Source organism: Synchiropus splendidus, chromosome 3 (genome assembly GCF_027744825.2).
Source record: "Synchiropus splendidus isolate RoL2022-P1 chromosome 3, RoL_Sspl_1.0, whole genome shotgun sequence".
Lineage (NCBI taxonomy): Eukaryota > Metazoa > Chordata > Actinopteri > Syngnathiformes > Callionymidae > Synchiropus > Synchiropus splendidus.
This window is the reverse complement of record NC_071336.1, coordinates 29,919,695-29,936,108: the sequence shown is the minus strand read 5'-3', so window position 1 is coordinate 29,936,108 and position 16,414 is coordinate 29,919,695. Positions and strand designations below refer to the sequence as shown.

At 45.9% G+C, this 16,414-nt stretch overlaps 3 protein-coding genes across 7 annotated transcripts; 2 read left to right on the top strand and 1 right to left on the bottom strand.

Annotated features, from left to right (window-relative positions):
* The first annotated feature begins 233 nt into the window (after positions 1 to 233).
* On the top strand, positions 234 to 8,644 carry plag1 (pleiomorphic adenoma gene 1). Its single transcript, XM_053859565.1, has 3 exons — positions 234 to 381; positions 2,866 to 3,222; positions 3,292 to 8,644. Exons 2-3 carry the CDS (start codon positions 2,975 to 2,977, stop codon positions 4,475 to 4,477), a joined length of 1,434 nt encoding a protein of 477 aa, XP_053715540.1. The 5' UTR covers positions 234 to 381; positions 2,866 to 2,974; the 3' UTR covers positions 4,478 to 8,644.
* Positions 8,645 to 9,768: 1,124 nt separating this feature from the next.
* On the top strand, positions 9,769 to 10,944 carry mos (v-mos Moloney murine sarcoma viral oncogene homolog). Its single transcript, XM_053859566.1, has one exon. The coding sequence runs from the start codon at positions 9,808 to 9,810 to the stop codon at positions 10,801 to 10,803; it is 996 nt and encodes a 331-aa protein (XP_053715541.1). The 5' UTR covers positions 9,769 to 9,807; the 3' UTR covers positions 10,804 to 10,944.
* On the bottom strand, positions 10,776 to 16,181 carry steap2 (STEAP family member 2, metalloreductase). Of its 5 annotated transcripts, XM_053859560.1 has the most exons (8): positions 15,755 to 16,181; positions 15,337 to 15,444; positions 15,095 to 15,198; positions 14,536 to 14,974; positions 14,299 to 14,465; positions 13,709 to 14,236; positions 12,878 to 13,042; positions 10,776 to 12,799 (listed from the first exon to the last, which is right to left on the bottom strand). In XM_053859560.1, the coding sequence occupies exons 2-8, from the start codon at positions 15,341 to 15,343 to the stop codon at positions 12,512 to 12,514; spliced, it is 1,698 nt and encodes a 565-aa protein (XP_053715535.1). In that variant the 5' UTR covers positions 15,344 to 15,444; positions 15,755 to 16,181; the 3' UTR covers positions 10,776 to 12,511. The 5 variants fall into 5 exon arrangements, with proteins under 5 accessions (XP_053715535.1, XP_053715536.1, XP_053715539.1 ...); XM_053859561.1 differs by having other exon boundaries at positions 10,777 to 12,799; positions 14,536 to 14,971; positions 15,337 to 16,181; XM_053859564.1 differs by lacking the exon at positions 15,095 to 15,198 and having other exon boundaries at positions 10,777 to 12,799.
* Between the last annotated feature and the right edge of the window lie 233 nt (positions 16,182 to 16,414).

Below are 16,414 nucleotides of genomic sequence, written 5' to 3'. Positions count from 1 at the left end.
TAGGCCACCCTGCAGTCAAGTTCATATTATTCAACCTAGCCTCAACGACACGGTGTTTTATCGTTTTAAAATCTACGCAATGTTTCAATTATTGACGTATAATATGTAATAGACCGCTAATAGCTCCAACGTTGGAGCGGAATAGTTTTGCTGAATTTAAATGAATATTAAAAGTGGGCGGTTCTTGAGGCGGGCGTGGCTTATTTCGTAGTTTGGTTGCATTGCAGCGCATACACACAATGGCTGCTCGAAAGAGAGGAAAGCAAACAATTTCCAGGCCCGCCGCGTCTAGCAAAAAATATGAGAAAAAAATTAGTAAAAATTCGGAAAATTGTTGAAAGTGAAGAAAAACTCCACAGAAAGCATGTTAAAGCGTCCGGGGTAAGTTTTATGCCAATAAAGCAAACGGTGACACAGTTGTTGAATTAAAATATCGGGGTTATTTAAATTATGAGAGAGGGGTGAGCTGAGGAAAAAGTTAGTGTTAACCAGTGTCTGGTGAGAGAGCGGCGAGGAAAGTCACGTCACGCTCGAATATCAGCGGGGAAACGCTTTTAAAGTGTATGACATTACTGTCACAGCGCGTGAACATGAAGGGAAGTTTGTTCAGGTTGACGCGAAACTTTTCAATATAAACACATGTCAGTGAGTTGAGCGCCGACGTCATTATTTTAGCGATATCCCCCCCATTTCTGCGCTCGTATGCCTCAACGTTGTCGTGATTCGTTCGTGTGCAACGTTGTCAACATATCGCCGAGCATCATGTTCACAAGTGTAACTCGCACTGCACTGACGTTTGCTTACGTTACATGTGTTTATGCAATGTTGTAACGCGCTGTTACTGATCGTGGCATCTCGAACAGCGTCTTATTCACGCGAAAAAGTGGTTGTCATTCGAGCTAGGAAATGAAGGGAGACATTTTGGCACGTATGGACGTGTTTGTAATTCCACGTGAGAACAAATTGTGTGTGATTTTCCTGCTGCACTTGAAGGTAACTCGCTTTCTGTGACACGTTACGCCGGACATTTGGCTACTTCTTTAACTAAGGAAGCCTTTTATGGTTATCAAGTGAGTGTTAAACTTGATGATAGGCACCTTTATAAATCCCAGCCGACTTAAACTGCTAAGTGATGAGACGTTTATCTGCAAACAAGTGTGTAGTCACACAACTCATCAACGCATATTTATATTTCCTGAAGCTCTAAACCAGTTCATATGGAATCCTGTGGTACAGTCGATAAGGTCTGCTTTTATTTTAGTATTCATATACATTGATTTTTCGTGGCCTTCATTTTGTTTCGGTGAATTAATAACACTGAATAATATTTGTTTCAAGTATGATTACTTACTAGTTACTTACTAGTTGTGGTTACATTACATGTCACGGAGCTGACAACTATCCAAAGCCACATGCAGAACGCATTGACCATAATGGAGGTTCGAACCAAGAAGAATCAGACCAAGTTGTGAACCTTAAAAAGCCAACGAATAGAGCAATAAAAAGAAACCCGATGATCCAGACTGTTGCGTTTTCAGTCTGCTGCCAGAGAAGTGTGGAGACTCCACTGCTCAGATGTTGGTTTGGAGCTCATTTCACATTGAATTTACACTGAAAATGAACGTGCATGATTACAGAATTAACATGAGTAAAATGCACAGTCAATCTGCTCATTTTTCAATCCATAAATCCGAATATTTATATCCAGAATTGTTAGGAATCATTATGTCATCTTAATCAATATGCAAGAAGTCATCATTTAGTTTCGTATTTACATTCAGCATAGACCAATATTTAAGAAACACAATGAAAACTATGGTTGACTGTCCACTAGTGTGTTATTGAGTGATTCTGAGGTTTCATCTAATATCGGGAAACATTTTGCACGTTGCTGAGCTCAAACGAAAACATAGCTTTATGGAGCACTTTTCCATCAGTTTCAGGTTTAAATGCTGTTGCCGTCGATCCTCACTGTCCATATTTGCTATTCATTGACAAACGAATACAAAAAACTTCAGTCCAAGCACGTGTGTCTGTGCCACAAGTTTTCTGTAGGATCTCCCATAATGAGAGGTCCTATCACATCTTAATATCAGGGCGTCCCATGGCCATCCCACTGAGATGCTGTCACATCCCAACTTTCAGCTACAGCAAACCTAAAGAGAAGGGTCCATTTTTCCGTGTGTACACAATGTTTTTCTTAGGTTTTTGGTGCAGTTAATTTCACTGTCCTCCACAGACCAGTTCCTCACTCATCCTAAGTAAGGTACAAACCTCTAGTTCCCAGGCAAAATGCCAGCATTTTCCAGCCTGAAACTTTAACCTAAAAAGTGGTGATGCTGATCTGAATGCGCTTTAGACTTGTCAGTTAGAGTAATGGTGCCAAGAGGACGGTGGGTTCTATCTAAAGTGGGGCCAACCTCAGCTCCCTCAGGAACCCACAGAAAACAGACTAGATACTGGATCTTATATTTGGCACTGAGGTTTTAAACATGCCCTCAGGTCGGAAGTACGGCAAGCAAACATCCCTCCGCTCTCATTCTTTTAGCATCCTCTCCTCTAAAGCTACAGAATGGACCAGTAAAATTGCTGGTCCTGACCCGCTGTTCTGTCACTGGTTTGGACGCTGTTGACATGATGATGCTTTGTTTTTATTGGATGGATTTTTAGTGATTAATAAGGCAATCTGAATTTGAACCTTGCAATGTTAGAAGAGGTCTCTCCGTGTGTGGACCAACCCTGAGGGACAACATGTACAACGTTGAAGTAACCCACCTTAATCACACGTCTGTTTAAACCTCATGATGTCGACGACAGATCCATGCATCTTTCTTACCGTGATTGACTTTTCACCTTGCTCTTCAGGCCCATGAGTGTGGTCGCTGCTGAACACAAGCAACTGGACAGAGTCATTATATCAGTACTAAGTGGGACGGAGTGCCCAAGTCCATGTAATTGGGGAGCCTAGAGTGCCATGGCCACCGGAACCCAGGGCCAGCGTGACAACGTCCTGGAGAAACCCAAGCTCGTGCCACCTACAGGGAGACGTCGGAGGGCTGAGGGGAAGCCCAAGAAGATCTTCTCCTGCCAGGAGTGCCAGAAGACCTTCAACAGTTTGGAGAAGTTAAAGGTGCATTCGTACTCTCACACCGGAGAGAGACCTTACCGCTGCTCTCAGCCGGAGTGCACCAAGGCTTTTGTCTCCAAATACAAGCTGCTACGGTATGAAATGTTATTGTGTGTTCTGTGAAGCATGTCCTCATAACTCATGGGATCTGTCTGTGTCCAAAGGCATTCGGCTACTCACTCGCCAGAAAAAAACCACAAGTGTTCATACTGTGAGAAAACGTTCCACCGCAAGGATCACTTAAAGAATCACCTGCACACCCACGACCCATACAAGGAGGCCTTCGCGTGTCAAGAGTGTGGCAAGAGCTACAACACAAAGCTGGGTTTCAAACGCCACCTGGCCCTCCACGCCGCCAATAGCGGCGACCTGACCTGCCAGGTGTGCCTGCAGCCCTTTCCCAGCACCACGGTGCTGCTGGAGCATCTCAAGACGCACGCTGGCAAGTCCTCGGGTGGGACCAAAGAAAAGAAGCATCGCTGTGAACACTGCGAGCGGCGATTTTACACCCGCAAAGATGTGCGGCGTCACATGGTGGTGCACACTGGCCGGAAGGACTTCCTCTGTCAGTACTGCGCCCAGCGTTTCGGACGAAAGGACCACCTGACGCGCCACATGAAGAAGAGTCACGCACGGGAGCTGCTGAGGGTCAAAACCGAACCGGCCGACTTGCTGGAGCCTGTCGCTTACGACCTGGTGTCTGGGAGCATCAAGGGCGAGCTTCCCAACATGCTGACGCCGCGGACGCAGCAGCTCGGCATGTACCCGGCTCCCGTCCTGGACACGGAGCCCTTCCTCAGCCCCCCGCTCCCCTTGTCTTTAAAGTACCCATTGGGCTCCAACTTTACCTCATACGCCGTCTCCTCCCAGGAACGGGAGCAGAATCTAAAGGGAGACCTGGAGACGTACCTGATGGACTTGCAGAGCGGCATGCCCTCTTCATCCTCCGCAGCCCAAGAATCGCAACTCTCCTCCTCCAAACTTGATTTGGAGCCTCACGTCGGCGTCCTGGAGGAGCCGAGGGACGAGGCGTCTTTTTCCAAAATGTCAGCGGCGTCAGCTGCATCAGCCGGTGACCAGCTGGCCTCATCCTCCTCCCTCATGGACTTCTCGCACCTCTTTAACTTCCTGCCAATGAACGGGCCGCTGTTCAACCAGGCAGGCGGGAGCGGGGCGCAGTGCGACACCTACACCCCCAGCGAAGAGCAGATGCCACTGGTCCAGCCGCCTCCTCAGCCGGAGCACGACCAAGAAGCTGCAGAGAGTCCACTTCAAGGTCTCCCCTCTTCCTTCATGTCAAACCTGAGCACACAACCCACGCTGCCTCGCTTCCACCAGGCGTTTCAGTGACCCCGCGGCGTCTCCCCCAAACCCTCGCTGACACACACCCACAAGCAGAAGTAACTTCAATGCCGCGTTCAAATAGCACTTTCAGTATCCTTTTCTAAAGAGCAGAGTTTGAAAAAGACCAGCAGTATACACAGGAGTACCTCAAGTAACCTGCTATTGTCAGCACACGCACCAATGTGAACAGGGAGCTGTTTATAGTTCAACTTTCTATCATCTTCCCCCCAAATTTAAAAGGATGAAGCTTTGTATACTCTTTGACTGTGTATATATTTTTGACTAGCACTTATTACCTTTTCTAACGTTGCCTAGCATCAAAGCTAACTATCCAACAGTATATTTGTTATCTAGTGTATTTTCTAAGAGATTTGAGCTGCTCTTTCATTCATTCTTGTTAACACAAAAAATAATCGGGTTGTACACTTCGCGGTGAAAGCAGCGGGTCGGGAGATCATAAGCTATTCAGAGAAAGTATTGGGTTTTGACTTGCAGTGTTGCTCCGTGTCCCGAGCCTTGGAGGAAGAGGAGGAGTTGAAGTGCTGGCGCTTCACGGCACACTTCGTGGGTTCAATATTTGCAGTATTTCTTGGTGATTAATAGTACAATCTTTTGCCTACATGCTAGTCTGGTTACTAGAGAAGTCAGAGAGTGTTACATCTAAAATAGGAGCTCCATGATCAACTCTCCTCTGCAGAAGCTCCAAGCAAAAGAAACCAAAAATACCAAGCTCATGGCTAAACCCGAAATCTTCATGCGTCTTTGAGTTCAAGGTTTGAACAAGGCCAGTGGATTGTTCAGATTAAAGGCTCCAAATTATGAATCAAAACACTGTTGATGGAAGGTGAGATTTAAAAACTTGCTTCAAAGTTCATGAGGTGAGGGCTTGTTTTCCCCTGAAACTATTTTTTAAAGAAGTCAATTCCATCAATTCGGACTCAAAACCAAAGAATATTTTGGGATATTTTCTGTCGAATAAATCAACTGCCTTGGTTCAACCTGACCTTGTGAAAAGTCCATCACGTTTCATGTCATAGCGGACCGTCGTGACCGTAACATATCAAAGGTTCACACCATCAACTCTCACTAGTTTTGAGCAGCCGAGCAGGTTCTGGGATAGCTAGGATTCCTGGGAGATTTCAGTGTGACGCAGTGTCGGTGCCGCGTCACAGATGAAGCATGAGAGAGGGGAAGGTTTTGAGGAGGTCAAATCAAGTGGATTATTTTTGAGACATTTCGCACTGAGGCGCTGCTTTGAAACATAGTGTTGCTGTAGAGCCTACAGCTGTTGTTCAGATGAAGCTGCTACATTGTTTTTGTTGTGACTTGTTTTTGAGCTTTTGCTTGATCAACTTAAAGACTGAAAACTTCTCGCTGCTGCCTCCTTCCGATGGTCGGCAAACTGTGTGACAGATCCAGAGGTTTATTTTGAACACACTCGGAGTGAGATGTGGGATGCGCTAAGATTGAGTGACACTTTGGTCGGAGAAAGAAGCCTTGGTCATATCTGTGACGTGTCACCTGTCGACTGGCCGATGATGTCACCAAGTTAGCTTGTCGATCACACAACACAAATCATGAGGCCACATTATTCATAATGTAGTTTGATAACAACAATTAAGGAGCACCCAAATATGGAATAAAGATGAGCTTCTCCATGTGTCACATCATGAAGGAGTCACACGGACAGGTGCTGTCACAGTAATGGCCTCCGCTTCCTCTAAAGTGTGACCAAATATTAGACCTTATCCTGAGCTAAACCCTTGAATGGTGTTCTGTTTAAAGCGAGTTATACAGAAACACAATTTGTTTTTCAGTCGACATCACTTTGTTAAACACATGACACGCGGCGTGCTGCTGGGAGGCAGGTGGTCATAATGTAATGGCGTGTTATTCGCCTCGGCCAAAACACCAAACAAAGTTTCTTTTAGCTAACCTTTTTAAAATGAGTATTATGGGATGCAGGCTTGAAAAAGAGATATTGATTCCTCGCAAAAAAAAAATCCCCAAATTTCACTCTGAAAAAACGCAAATGAGGAACAGCAGTCCCTCAAAAATACGCGACCAGATAAGAGTGAACCCCGACAGAAGCGACTCCATGATTCTCCACACACACACACACACACACACACGTATCCAAGCGATTTACCTCACGTACAAATTGTGTTTTTGTGCGAAGAGACTGGAGGTGGCGGCGTCCCGTCCACTGCGACAGGACACGGGGAGACGTGAGCGAAGACATGAATGTGTTTCAAAGCCTTTACGAAAGTTTGCTAAGAGAATCTTGTGAAGGTTTGTGGTTTTTACAAGACGTGTTAGCAAGCTGCTTTCTTTTTTGGTTTTGTAATCCTAGCACTTTTTTGTAAATGTAAAGCCTTTTTTTCTCCATTACCTGTTGTTTTAAAAAAGAAAACCTTGATTACAAATGTATAGATGGTATATTTAGCTCGTTGTAGAGAACAATAACATGTAAATACAATATCAAATGTTTTATTTTTACAGGTACAGTTTTGACAGTGTTTTTTTTTCTCCTTTCAAATTGTCATTGTTTGCCTTATTGCACAAGTATCATATCAAATGATCCTTTAACAGATGATGAAACAGAGTGTTTTGGTGCCAGATTGGAATTAATTGTTGTCAGTTCAGCTGCTAGTTTGAATCAAAGCACGAACAACTCGTGGGACGTTTATATCCGAGTCAGCATATTGACTTCAGTGAAACTGGGCACATTTTCAAAAAGACATAATGACTTCCCTCATTCCCGGCCATGCTGAAAGCTTTTTGGTTTTCTTTTGTTTTTAAACATTCAGTAATATTATTTATATTATTCTGTTCTTTTTTCACCTGCACATCGCATTAAAATATTTTAAATAAAATACAGAAATGTTTCCAAGTGAATTAAAAATCACCTTTTTTCAGAAATATAATCGCAAATTTTGAAAACAGTTTTTGTTTTCATGATTTTCTCAATTTGTTCTGGTTTTTTTTCCACCAAACAATTTCACAAAATATTGTGAAATTGAACTTTTTTTTATGACAATTAGAAATAAATCACAAATATGTTCCCTTTTTTCCCCTAACCATATATGTCGAGAAATAGAAGATAAATATTTTTACATCTATAAAGTATTTCTTTTTCAATTGCTTTTTTAAAATCCTTTTTTAATTCTTGTTCTCTCTTAAGACTTTTGTTTCCTTCATTTCTCTAATCTGTTTTTATTGCATAAAATTAATAAAATCTGGATTTTTAATTCGTTTTCCCACAATATCTTATTGGTGACAAAACGTTAATTTTATTAGCTTTCATTCACAATATTTCTCCCTGACATATTGTCACTATTTCATAAAACAATGCGATAAAAGTTCCTTTTACAGAACAAATTGTGTCTTTTAGTACATGGCTTTGAAGGAGCCAGTTATTTCATAATCGACATCACTGAACCAAAAAAAAGTGCCTAAATATGAGGTCCCATGGAATTCACTTTAAATGATTGAGCGCCACCTATCGGAGGCAAAAAGAAATCATTAACTGTTAAAATCCTTTCCACTCTAGTGTGTCAAGTGTAAGTTTAAATATAAGCCTTTTGTTCAGTCTGATTCCAACCAGCAACTAAACTGAAGACAATGAGATTAAATTTATCTTGGGGTTCATTTTTCCCGACTGACTGAAAGTCGATGAAGTTACAGTGGTACCAGTGAACTTTATTGAATGTGTCTGTTTAAAAAAAAAAAAAAAACACTGCAATACTACAATCTATATTTTGGTATTGGATCAAGCTGCTAAGGTCCTTCGAAGTCTCCTGAAGGTGCTACAGACCTCTCTCCTAGTCCTCTGGTGTATCTCCAGTTCAGCTCCGCTGCATTTATCTCTATTGTACTGTGACTCTGTAGACTCCGGACAGAGGTGCCTGTCAAGCCGCTCAGAGTGGGAGAGCCAGTGTCTCTGAGTGGAGTCACTCCCTTCCGACTCCGTCAGAGCAGACAAACTTCATTCCAGCCATGTTGGTTTTTATCTTGCTGCCATCCTGTGATCATTCTGGACTCCTCGCTACGCCTCAGTATCACGATAACTACTGTCCTTCCTCAGTCATTCACCTCAACCATCAGAGTGGGGCGGCGTTTGTGTGTATGTTCTAGTAAGTCAACGCTTCAGCTTTTTTTTTTTTTTTTTTTTTTTTTTTTCAAACATTGACAGAATCCAAAGAGGCAGATTATTTATTGTCTGGCAGAAAGAAACTCATCTGATTTACAAACTTGCTGCTATAAGAGAGAAGAGCTGCAGCCCTCAACTCCAGTGTTCTTCACTATGTACTGAAATATACTGTTCAATAAACTGAAGAGAAGGATCCTCACAAGTGTGTTTGTGTGTCAAGGTTTAAGATGGGGACCTCTCCTCTCAGCCTCAACTTGATCCCTCCTTTCATTTCCTGTGTCAGAGGTCAGGTTGTGGGGGCAGCAGACAGACCACAGAGGTCCAGATTTCCATCTCCCAAAAAAACCTCCATGGGTCATTACCAGGCCATGGACAAGTATAGTCTCTCCTATGGATCCTAGGTCTGCCCCGGGGCCTCCTCCCAGTTCAACCTGCCTCAGCTAGACCACACTAGACAGGCATCCCGAAAAGACTGATCCACCTAAACTGCAACTGGTCTCCCTCATTGTCAAGGAGCTGAGGTTCTTATCCGACTCTCTTACTTTTCTAAAACTTGGTGTCAATTTGCTCATGGGACACCTCAGTCTAGTCTTGTTCAAAACTGCCTGGTTCACGAGTCAACTTCTTACTCAATTATTTTTAATAGTTGAATTACTAGAGTGATTGATTTTAAGACCATTTTACTTGCAATATTGCTTTCAATTTTAAAATAGCATGCGTTTTTTTAGTATTTATTCTGGACCATTTTGATTTTTTTTGTTTGGTTCCATCGTTTGTAATTTAACACACACTTTTTTAATTGTATTTTTATAACACGTTATTGTTTTTACTTCTTCACATTTTCTATATTATTTTTCTATTGATGTTGTTCAAGTTTTGTTGCCGAAACAAGTTTCACTTGTTTAAACTATTTTGAGCGACAGTTGTTTCTGAGAAATGAATCATAAATATTATTTGTAGATGAGTCAGAAACAAATCCACCAAATGAGAAACTATGGAGCCCTGGAAGTGACAAGAAACAGACACTTTTGGAATTTACTTTCTGGGCTTTTTTTCCCCCCCCCAACTTACTCACGTCAACAGGCGCAGTCCTCCCTGCCACCGGAGGTCGCTGTGTTCGTTTAAAACTTTGCGGACGCGATAGTCCTAATGTGTCCGGTCGGGTCCGCACGCGGCATCCACCATGCCTTCGCCGATACCTGTGACCCGCCTGCTGCCCAAAGACCTGTTCCCCCGCGTCGACATCGGCACCTGTAGCAGCCCCGCGAACAAACCCTCCTCCGGTTCGACGCTGCAGGTGCCCCAGCACCGCAGGTTCGGGAGGGTCACCAGCCGGCTCTGGTCCTCCGTCATCCACTGGAAGGACCTGCGCTCCGTGGAGCCCGTGGGTTCTGGAGGCTTCGGTTCGGTGTACCGGGCCGAGTACCTGGGCGAGCGCGTGGCGCTGAAGCGGGTGAAGAAGTCCACCAAGAACCGGCTGGCGTCCCGCCAGAGCTTCTGGGCCGAACTGAACGCCGCCCACCTACGACACGCCAACATAGTTCGAGTCCTAGCCGCCACCACCTGCGTGCCCGCGGACTTCGAGGACGAGGCAAGCATCGGAACCATTCTGATGGAGTTTGTTGGAAGGGACCTGCAGCAGATCATTCACGGTTCCGAGCCGCTGGAGCCGGGCCGCTGGCTCCGGTTTTCCCGGGACGTGGCCAGCGGACTGGACTTCCTCCACTCCCACGAGGTGGTTCACCTGGACATAAAGCCCGCCAACATCCTCGTGTCCAGCGCTGACGCGTGCAAAATCGCGGACTTCGGCTGCTCGGTGACACTGGAACGCGAGTGCGAGGCGTCCTCCGCCCGCCCTCACCTGAGCCACATGGGCGGCACCTACACGCACCGGGCCCCGGAGCTACTGAAGGGGGAGGGAGTGTCCACCCGGGCCGACGTCTTCTCTTTCGGGATCACCATGTGGCAGATGATGACCCGGCAGGAGCCCTACTCGGGTGACCGCCAGTGCGTCATCTACGCCGTGGTGGCGCACCAGCTGCGACCGGTCCTGGACCACCAGGTGTTCCTGGCCGAACCTGGGCTCACCTGCCGGACTTTGTTGACCCGGTGCTGGGACGCAGATCCGCAAAGTCGACCGAGCGCTGAGGAGGTTCTGGCTGTCCTGCGGCAGGTGTGAAGACCACCAGGGAAACCGGTGCCCCTGAGCTGACCAGCAGAGGGCGCTGCTCAAAGCGCTTCTGCTTTTATTTCATCCTGGATTAAAAAAAAAACTTTTATTGAAAGCACAAGCAAATGTTCGGCTGTTGTTTTTTTTTATTTGGTGTTTGTATTTGTCGCCTCAGATTTTACTGAGGATTGTTCATTAAAATGATTTGCACTTGTTCTATGATAGTATCAGTTGTCTTGGAAAACTGTCACTCATTATGACCACCTGACTTCTTGGTGGACTTCTTGGTTCTACGGTGACCCCAGTTACAGTACAACTCGTGTGGGATGAAAACTGAGGTGCCCCAGAGTCAACCAAACACAATCGCTCCAGTGGATCCTGGGTGTGTCCCAGGGTCTCCACAGGTTGCCCAGTGTGTCTCACCAGGAAGGAAAGATCAGACTTTCCTCTGAGTCTACTGACGACCCAGAAACTTGGCTGTGCCCTAGTTTTGGGGCTTCCACCTCACAAGGGAGGTGTCAAGAAGAGATACCTTCTGAATGAGCCTCAGCTGGCTGGAGGAGCAGCAGCTCTACATTGAGTCTCTCCCACAGACAAGTGTGCACATGGACACTTCATAACCACAAACATGGAAATTGATTTATTTCAGTGATTTAGTAATATATTGTGATTTATGAAGTCAAATGATTCACCTGGTCAAGTGACCCACAGTTATAGAAATGAATAGAACGTTTGTAAATTCAAACAAACCGATCCAACAACTAGAAATATTAAAATAATAACAAAAGCAGATAAAGAAGTAGAAGGATTATATGAATAACTTTCTCAGCAGGTGCCCTTCTTTTCTGGCTTGAGCACCTGCCCTCCGAAATGCCGAGCCAGACCTGCCTGAACTAGTGTGGAAACTGAACTTTATCAACAAAATAAAACATAAGCACTTTGTTTATCGAGCAGCTCCCCCTTTGTAGATTTTTTTACATATAAAATGAACGATTTTAGTGGGTCCTTTTTCCACCACTTGCCTCCCAACATTCTACCAGCCAACACTAACATGACATCATGACCACGAGAAAACACCTTAGCAACAGTACGACTTTAATTTAGTGTACAGACATATTAACAATCCACTCCTTATTAATGAACAGTGACCACATTAATGAAGCTTTAATAATAAAAAATCCCCTTCTCCATAAAGGTTTGGCGTGTTAGCTTAAGTTAGAGTCTCCTTGGTCACATGAAGAGACAAAGGTGTAAAATACTGTTCATTTTGCACTGTTTAAGGTCCTGTTTAAGGTCCAGTTTAACTGTTAAATTAGAGGTGAAGGAACAAAGTGAGGAGTCGGTGATGCGATTAAATTGAAGAGACCATTGTTGTCAATGACCTCTTAGCAGCTTTCAGTCAGTAACCACATTCCCCCGAAAAGTAAGTGAGTAAGTAAGCATGAAGTAAGTGGAGTCCCCCACGGCTCTGTCCCGGGGCCCCTTCTCTTTTATCCACGCCAGTATTTCTGAGCGATAATTCCAATCCTCCCTACACTGGGTGTTATTACACCTGCCTGCTAAGCAGCTTGTGAGAACCTTTGAGATGCTGACAGGTGCAGCTCTTCCCTTCTTTAGCCCATCAGATGAGCTGGTGCTGTCAAGTGTGAGTGTTAAAAACACTTTATATTCTGATGATGGACACAAACAAAGAGACACAACACCCAACAAGCACAGGTCACATGATGGTGACTCTCTCCGGAGAGACGTGGAACCCGGAGCTGGCTTGCTCCTTGCGTCGGCACTGACGGCTGTCCAGGCCTCGGCGGATCCGGTGCAGCTTGCTGGCCACACAGGGAAGCAGCGTCAACACCTTCCCCAGGATGACACAGGACGGAAGAAACAGGGCCACCACGAAATTGGGGGGCAGGTAGAAGCGATAGGCCTCCTCCTCGAACGCTTGCTTCCAGCCAAACAGCAAGCCGTGGAGCGTGGCGATGAGCAGCGCGATGTAGCCCAGAGTGGACTGGAGCCAGGACAGAATCAGGTAAAGCATTCTGGAATTAACCAGCGCATCTTGGAAGGAGAGACGGAGGACGGGTACCTGGATGAAACTGAACTCCCTCCAGTTCAGAGTTCTTTGGACTGAAGGGATAGAGGTGACAGCCAGGAGAGAGAGGAGGCCCAGACTCATGACCCCGAAAGAGACATACATCTCCACCCTCCACACCTCCTCCTCGTTCCACACATTCTCCACGTGAGCATGAACCTGCACACGAGCATCTCTGTAGATACATGGCTCTCTAAACAGGTCATCATCATCATCATCATCACACTTCGGTGCCTGACCTGCTGCGGTTATGCAAACCCAAATAACTGAAGAAGAAATTATTGGGAATCTTAAGGTGCAGGGGCCAAATCCGGCCTTCCAAGTCACCATCATGTGGCCCATGGGTAACGGTGAATTTCTCCTTTGTGAGATCAAAAAAGTCTTATCTTTTCCTATATTATATTATCTCCACAAATATGACAATAAATGCCAGATTTTTTAGGAAAAAAAATCTTTTGAGACAGGATCACAAGTGGAGGTCATATATTCATCAAGAAATAACTGAAAGGGAATAAAAAGAAAGACTGGTTGGACATTTGTGCTCCTGTGTTGTGAGTCAAGTGTTATGAAGCTAAACACATTAGCCTTGAGCTAAAATGAGCCTCCAAAACAAGAGAAATATCAGACTGTGTTTTCCCCATTGAATACATCAGAATTGAGTTTTCAAGAGAACTACTTCTTGAGTTGTCAAGGCAGCTCAGTTAAGTTCACTCGCATGTTACCAACGTGTCCAGATGTGAGTCCCGTGGATGCACTGAAAGCCCCAGTACTAAATTCATTGCGCCACCCACTTTAGCCGCGAGTCCTCGGCCGGAGCTGTCTTACCTGCTGGTAGGCGGTGTTGAGCAGCAGATACCTCTCAGACCTCCTCATGGGCAGACACAGGCTGTACAGGACGTGGACGGCGGCCAGGAAGAAGCTGAGCAGGCCCAGCTGTTTGCGGCTCTGCAGCCAGCCCTCCAGCCAGTGGGGGAAGCGTCTGTACTTGGTCCCGTAGTAGAGCTGGTGGACCGACGCCAGCTGCCCGGCCAGGTACACCAGGGCCAGCAGAGTGATGGCGACAGTGGGCAGAGTCCGATTCACCATCTCGATCGGGATCTTGTAAAAGTCACTCTGCTTGTACTTGACGTACGGATGAATGATGTCCCGGATGAAGGAGTAGGCGAAGAAGAAGATGGAGAGGGCCACAGCTGTGAGGACCGGACCCTTCCAGCCTGGGAATAACTGTATGGGCATGTTTTCTATGTCCCGAGAGGACGACAAGGGGCCCATGTCCACCGGCTGGAAGGTGAGCTGCCGGGCTAGTTCCATGATCTGCTGGCGAGCCAGCACCGAGTCGCTGCAGATGAACACCTGGACACAGAGGAAGCTTAGACGTCAGTTGGAGAACCACTGGACCATTCAGGGCTGCATACCTGTGTGCTGGCGTCTTGAGGGCTGGTCTGCTGCATGGTCCAGGCTGGGATGACATTAAAGCCTTTCACCACGATGGAGTCCGGCAGCAGAGACGCCAGGTACTCAGCGTTGGACTCTGGGTACTGGTTCACCCGCCTGTTGTTGCTCACGTCCACCAGGATCTTCCCTATTGGACGAGAGAGTTACATGAGTTCCCCTCATATGGGCCGGAGTATTGGGGTGCCTCGGTTCTGTACCCTCCATTAAGTGCTTGAGGTCCCACAAGATGGAGTAGTGCTCCCGGCGGATGGCTAAAAACACAACGTCGGCCTTCCCCACCGCGTCCTCGTGATGGGTCACGTCCACCACATGAGGGAAGGACTGGGCGGCTCTTTTGGGGTGGCGACTGCCCACTACCACGTGGAAGCCCCCGCGCAGGAGGCGAAAGGTCAGGCACTTGGAGAAGTCACCCGAGCCCAGGATGGCGACGGTGGGCTGCGCCGGGAGACACGTCGCTGGGAGACACGTCGCCCCGATGTCGGCGGCGCCGTTGCTTATGCCGTTGGCCAGGAAACAGGGATGATGGTGATGAGGGTGAGAGGATGAGGATGCTGTGAGGAAGAGCGGACTGCATCTGCCGCCCCGCTGGGAGTCCATCTTCCCTGGTGATGCTTCTTCTGGAGTTTCCTGTGGCTGCTGACGGAGACACATATCTGAATCAGTGTCTTGCTCAAGGGCACTTCGGCAGAGTTAGTAGGTGCTGGCTGAGAGGATGAGAAATCTGAGTGTAGGCTGGTGGAAAAGGCCAATGCTCGCCTGATGTAGGTGAGTGGAGGTTATGCGACGCTGACGATGTTCGTGTGGTGGATCCAGAGGGTCAGTGAACTGAGTCCACGGACAGATGTTGCGTGACCTTCTATCTGCGGTGACAGAGATCTGATGAAGGACGCACCTGTAGCTGCGGCGGCCGCCATGCGGACTCACAAACACACCACACGTCTGACACGACACACGATCACACGCACACACCACCGGCGACCGGACCGTCGCGACCGCACCTGGCATCGATCTCCAGCGATCGGAGGCTGGTGTCTCCCGGTGATGCTCCGCAGCTGCTAGCTGTCCATGGAGCTGCTGTCGCCGCTGCTGGTGCGTTCACGGCCCGCCTGCATGGTCAGAAATTCCAAATCTGACTGTTGTGAAATACAAACCATTTTCTGAATATTAAAGATTCTTGCGGAAATATAGAGATGATGTCCAGTGGTCTAATTTCATTTCTCTCTTTTTTTTATTGTTGAAATCGTGCAACATTCTTCGTCAACCAACAATGTGTTTTTACATTATGGAATTTATGGATTGTGTTATCGTTTTCAAATACTTAAGTTGACTTTCTTCCTTTTTTTTTTTAGAAAACGTATTGTCCGCAATTATAAACTAAACAACGTTTCCCAATATTAAAAACGTCGTCATACATACATCTCCAGTCATTCTTTCTCAAAAGATTTATAAAAATATAATCGAAATATTTCATATAATATTTAGTCCACTGCATTATTTTAATATTCCTGTAATTACAACGCAATAACGAGTATTATAAAGGTTGTTTTTTTTTAAATATATTTTTAAATTATTTTATTGCCCTTCAGTGTACTCTTACTGTGAATTTGATAGAACCAATTCTTAAACCGAATTTGCCTCGTGTGCATGGTGCCATGTAAACACATTTACAAAATTGCAGCTTCACAATTCTGTTAGTGTTTGATTGTATAAAAGGCACAAAATCTACATGCTACGACTGAACATGTCAGGTTAAGTTCTATTATCCTGTTAAGACGACGCATATTTACGGATAAATCTCTTTTAGACCTGTTTAAAATAACAATGCAACATAAATCCAAGGAATAGAACCCTACTCAACGGTCAGAAATGTTTTTGAAAGACCCTGAATTCCATTTATCTTTGCGTGGCTTTAATGCTTTAATTCTTGTAGAGAATCCGGAAAATTGAAATTGATTTTTCCCCCCCACGAGGTAAATAGACGATCATGAGGGATGAGGCCTGCAGAGGGCGCAGTGCGTCAACAATGACAGTGAAGCACCAAGCGTGTGGAGACGAAGAAGTCCTGTTTGGTCTTCG

What these genes read in the sequence shown, in the direction of transcription:
- plag1 (XM_053859565.1), top strand. Translation starts at nt 2,975, where the DNA reads ATGGCCACCGGAACCCAGGGCCAGCGTGACAACGTCCTGGAGAAACCC. An exon ending in TCCAAATACAAGCTGCTACG is followed by an intron (nt 3,223 to 3,291) that starts GTATGAAATGTT and finishes CTGTGTCCAAAG; the next exon opens with GCATTCGGCTACTCACTCGC.
- mos (XM_053859566.1), top strand. Translation starts at nt 9,808, where the DNA reads ATGCCTTCGCCGATACCTGTGACCCGCCTGCTGCCCAAAGACCTGTTC.
- steap2 (XM_053859560.1), bottom strand. An exon ending in CCTCCACTCACCTACATCAG is followed by an intron (nt 14,975 to 15,094) that starts GCGAGCATTGGC and finishes TGTCTCCGTCAG; the next exon opens with CAGCCACAGGAAACTCCAGA. An exon ending in GGGAGTTCAGTTTCATCCAG is followed by an intron (nt 12,800 to 12,877) that starts GTACCCGTCCTC and finishes TCCTGGCTCCAG; the next exon opens with TCCACTCTGGGCTACATCGC.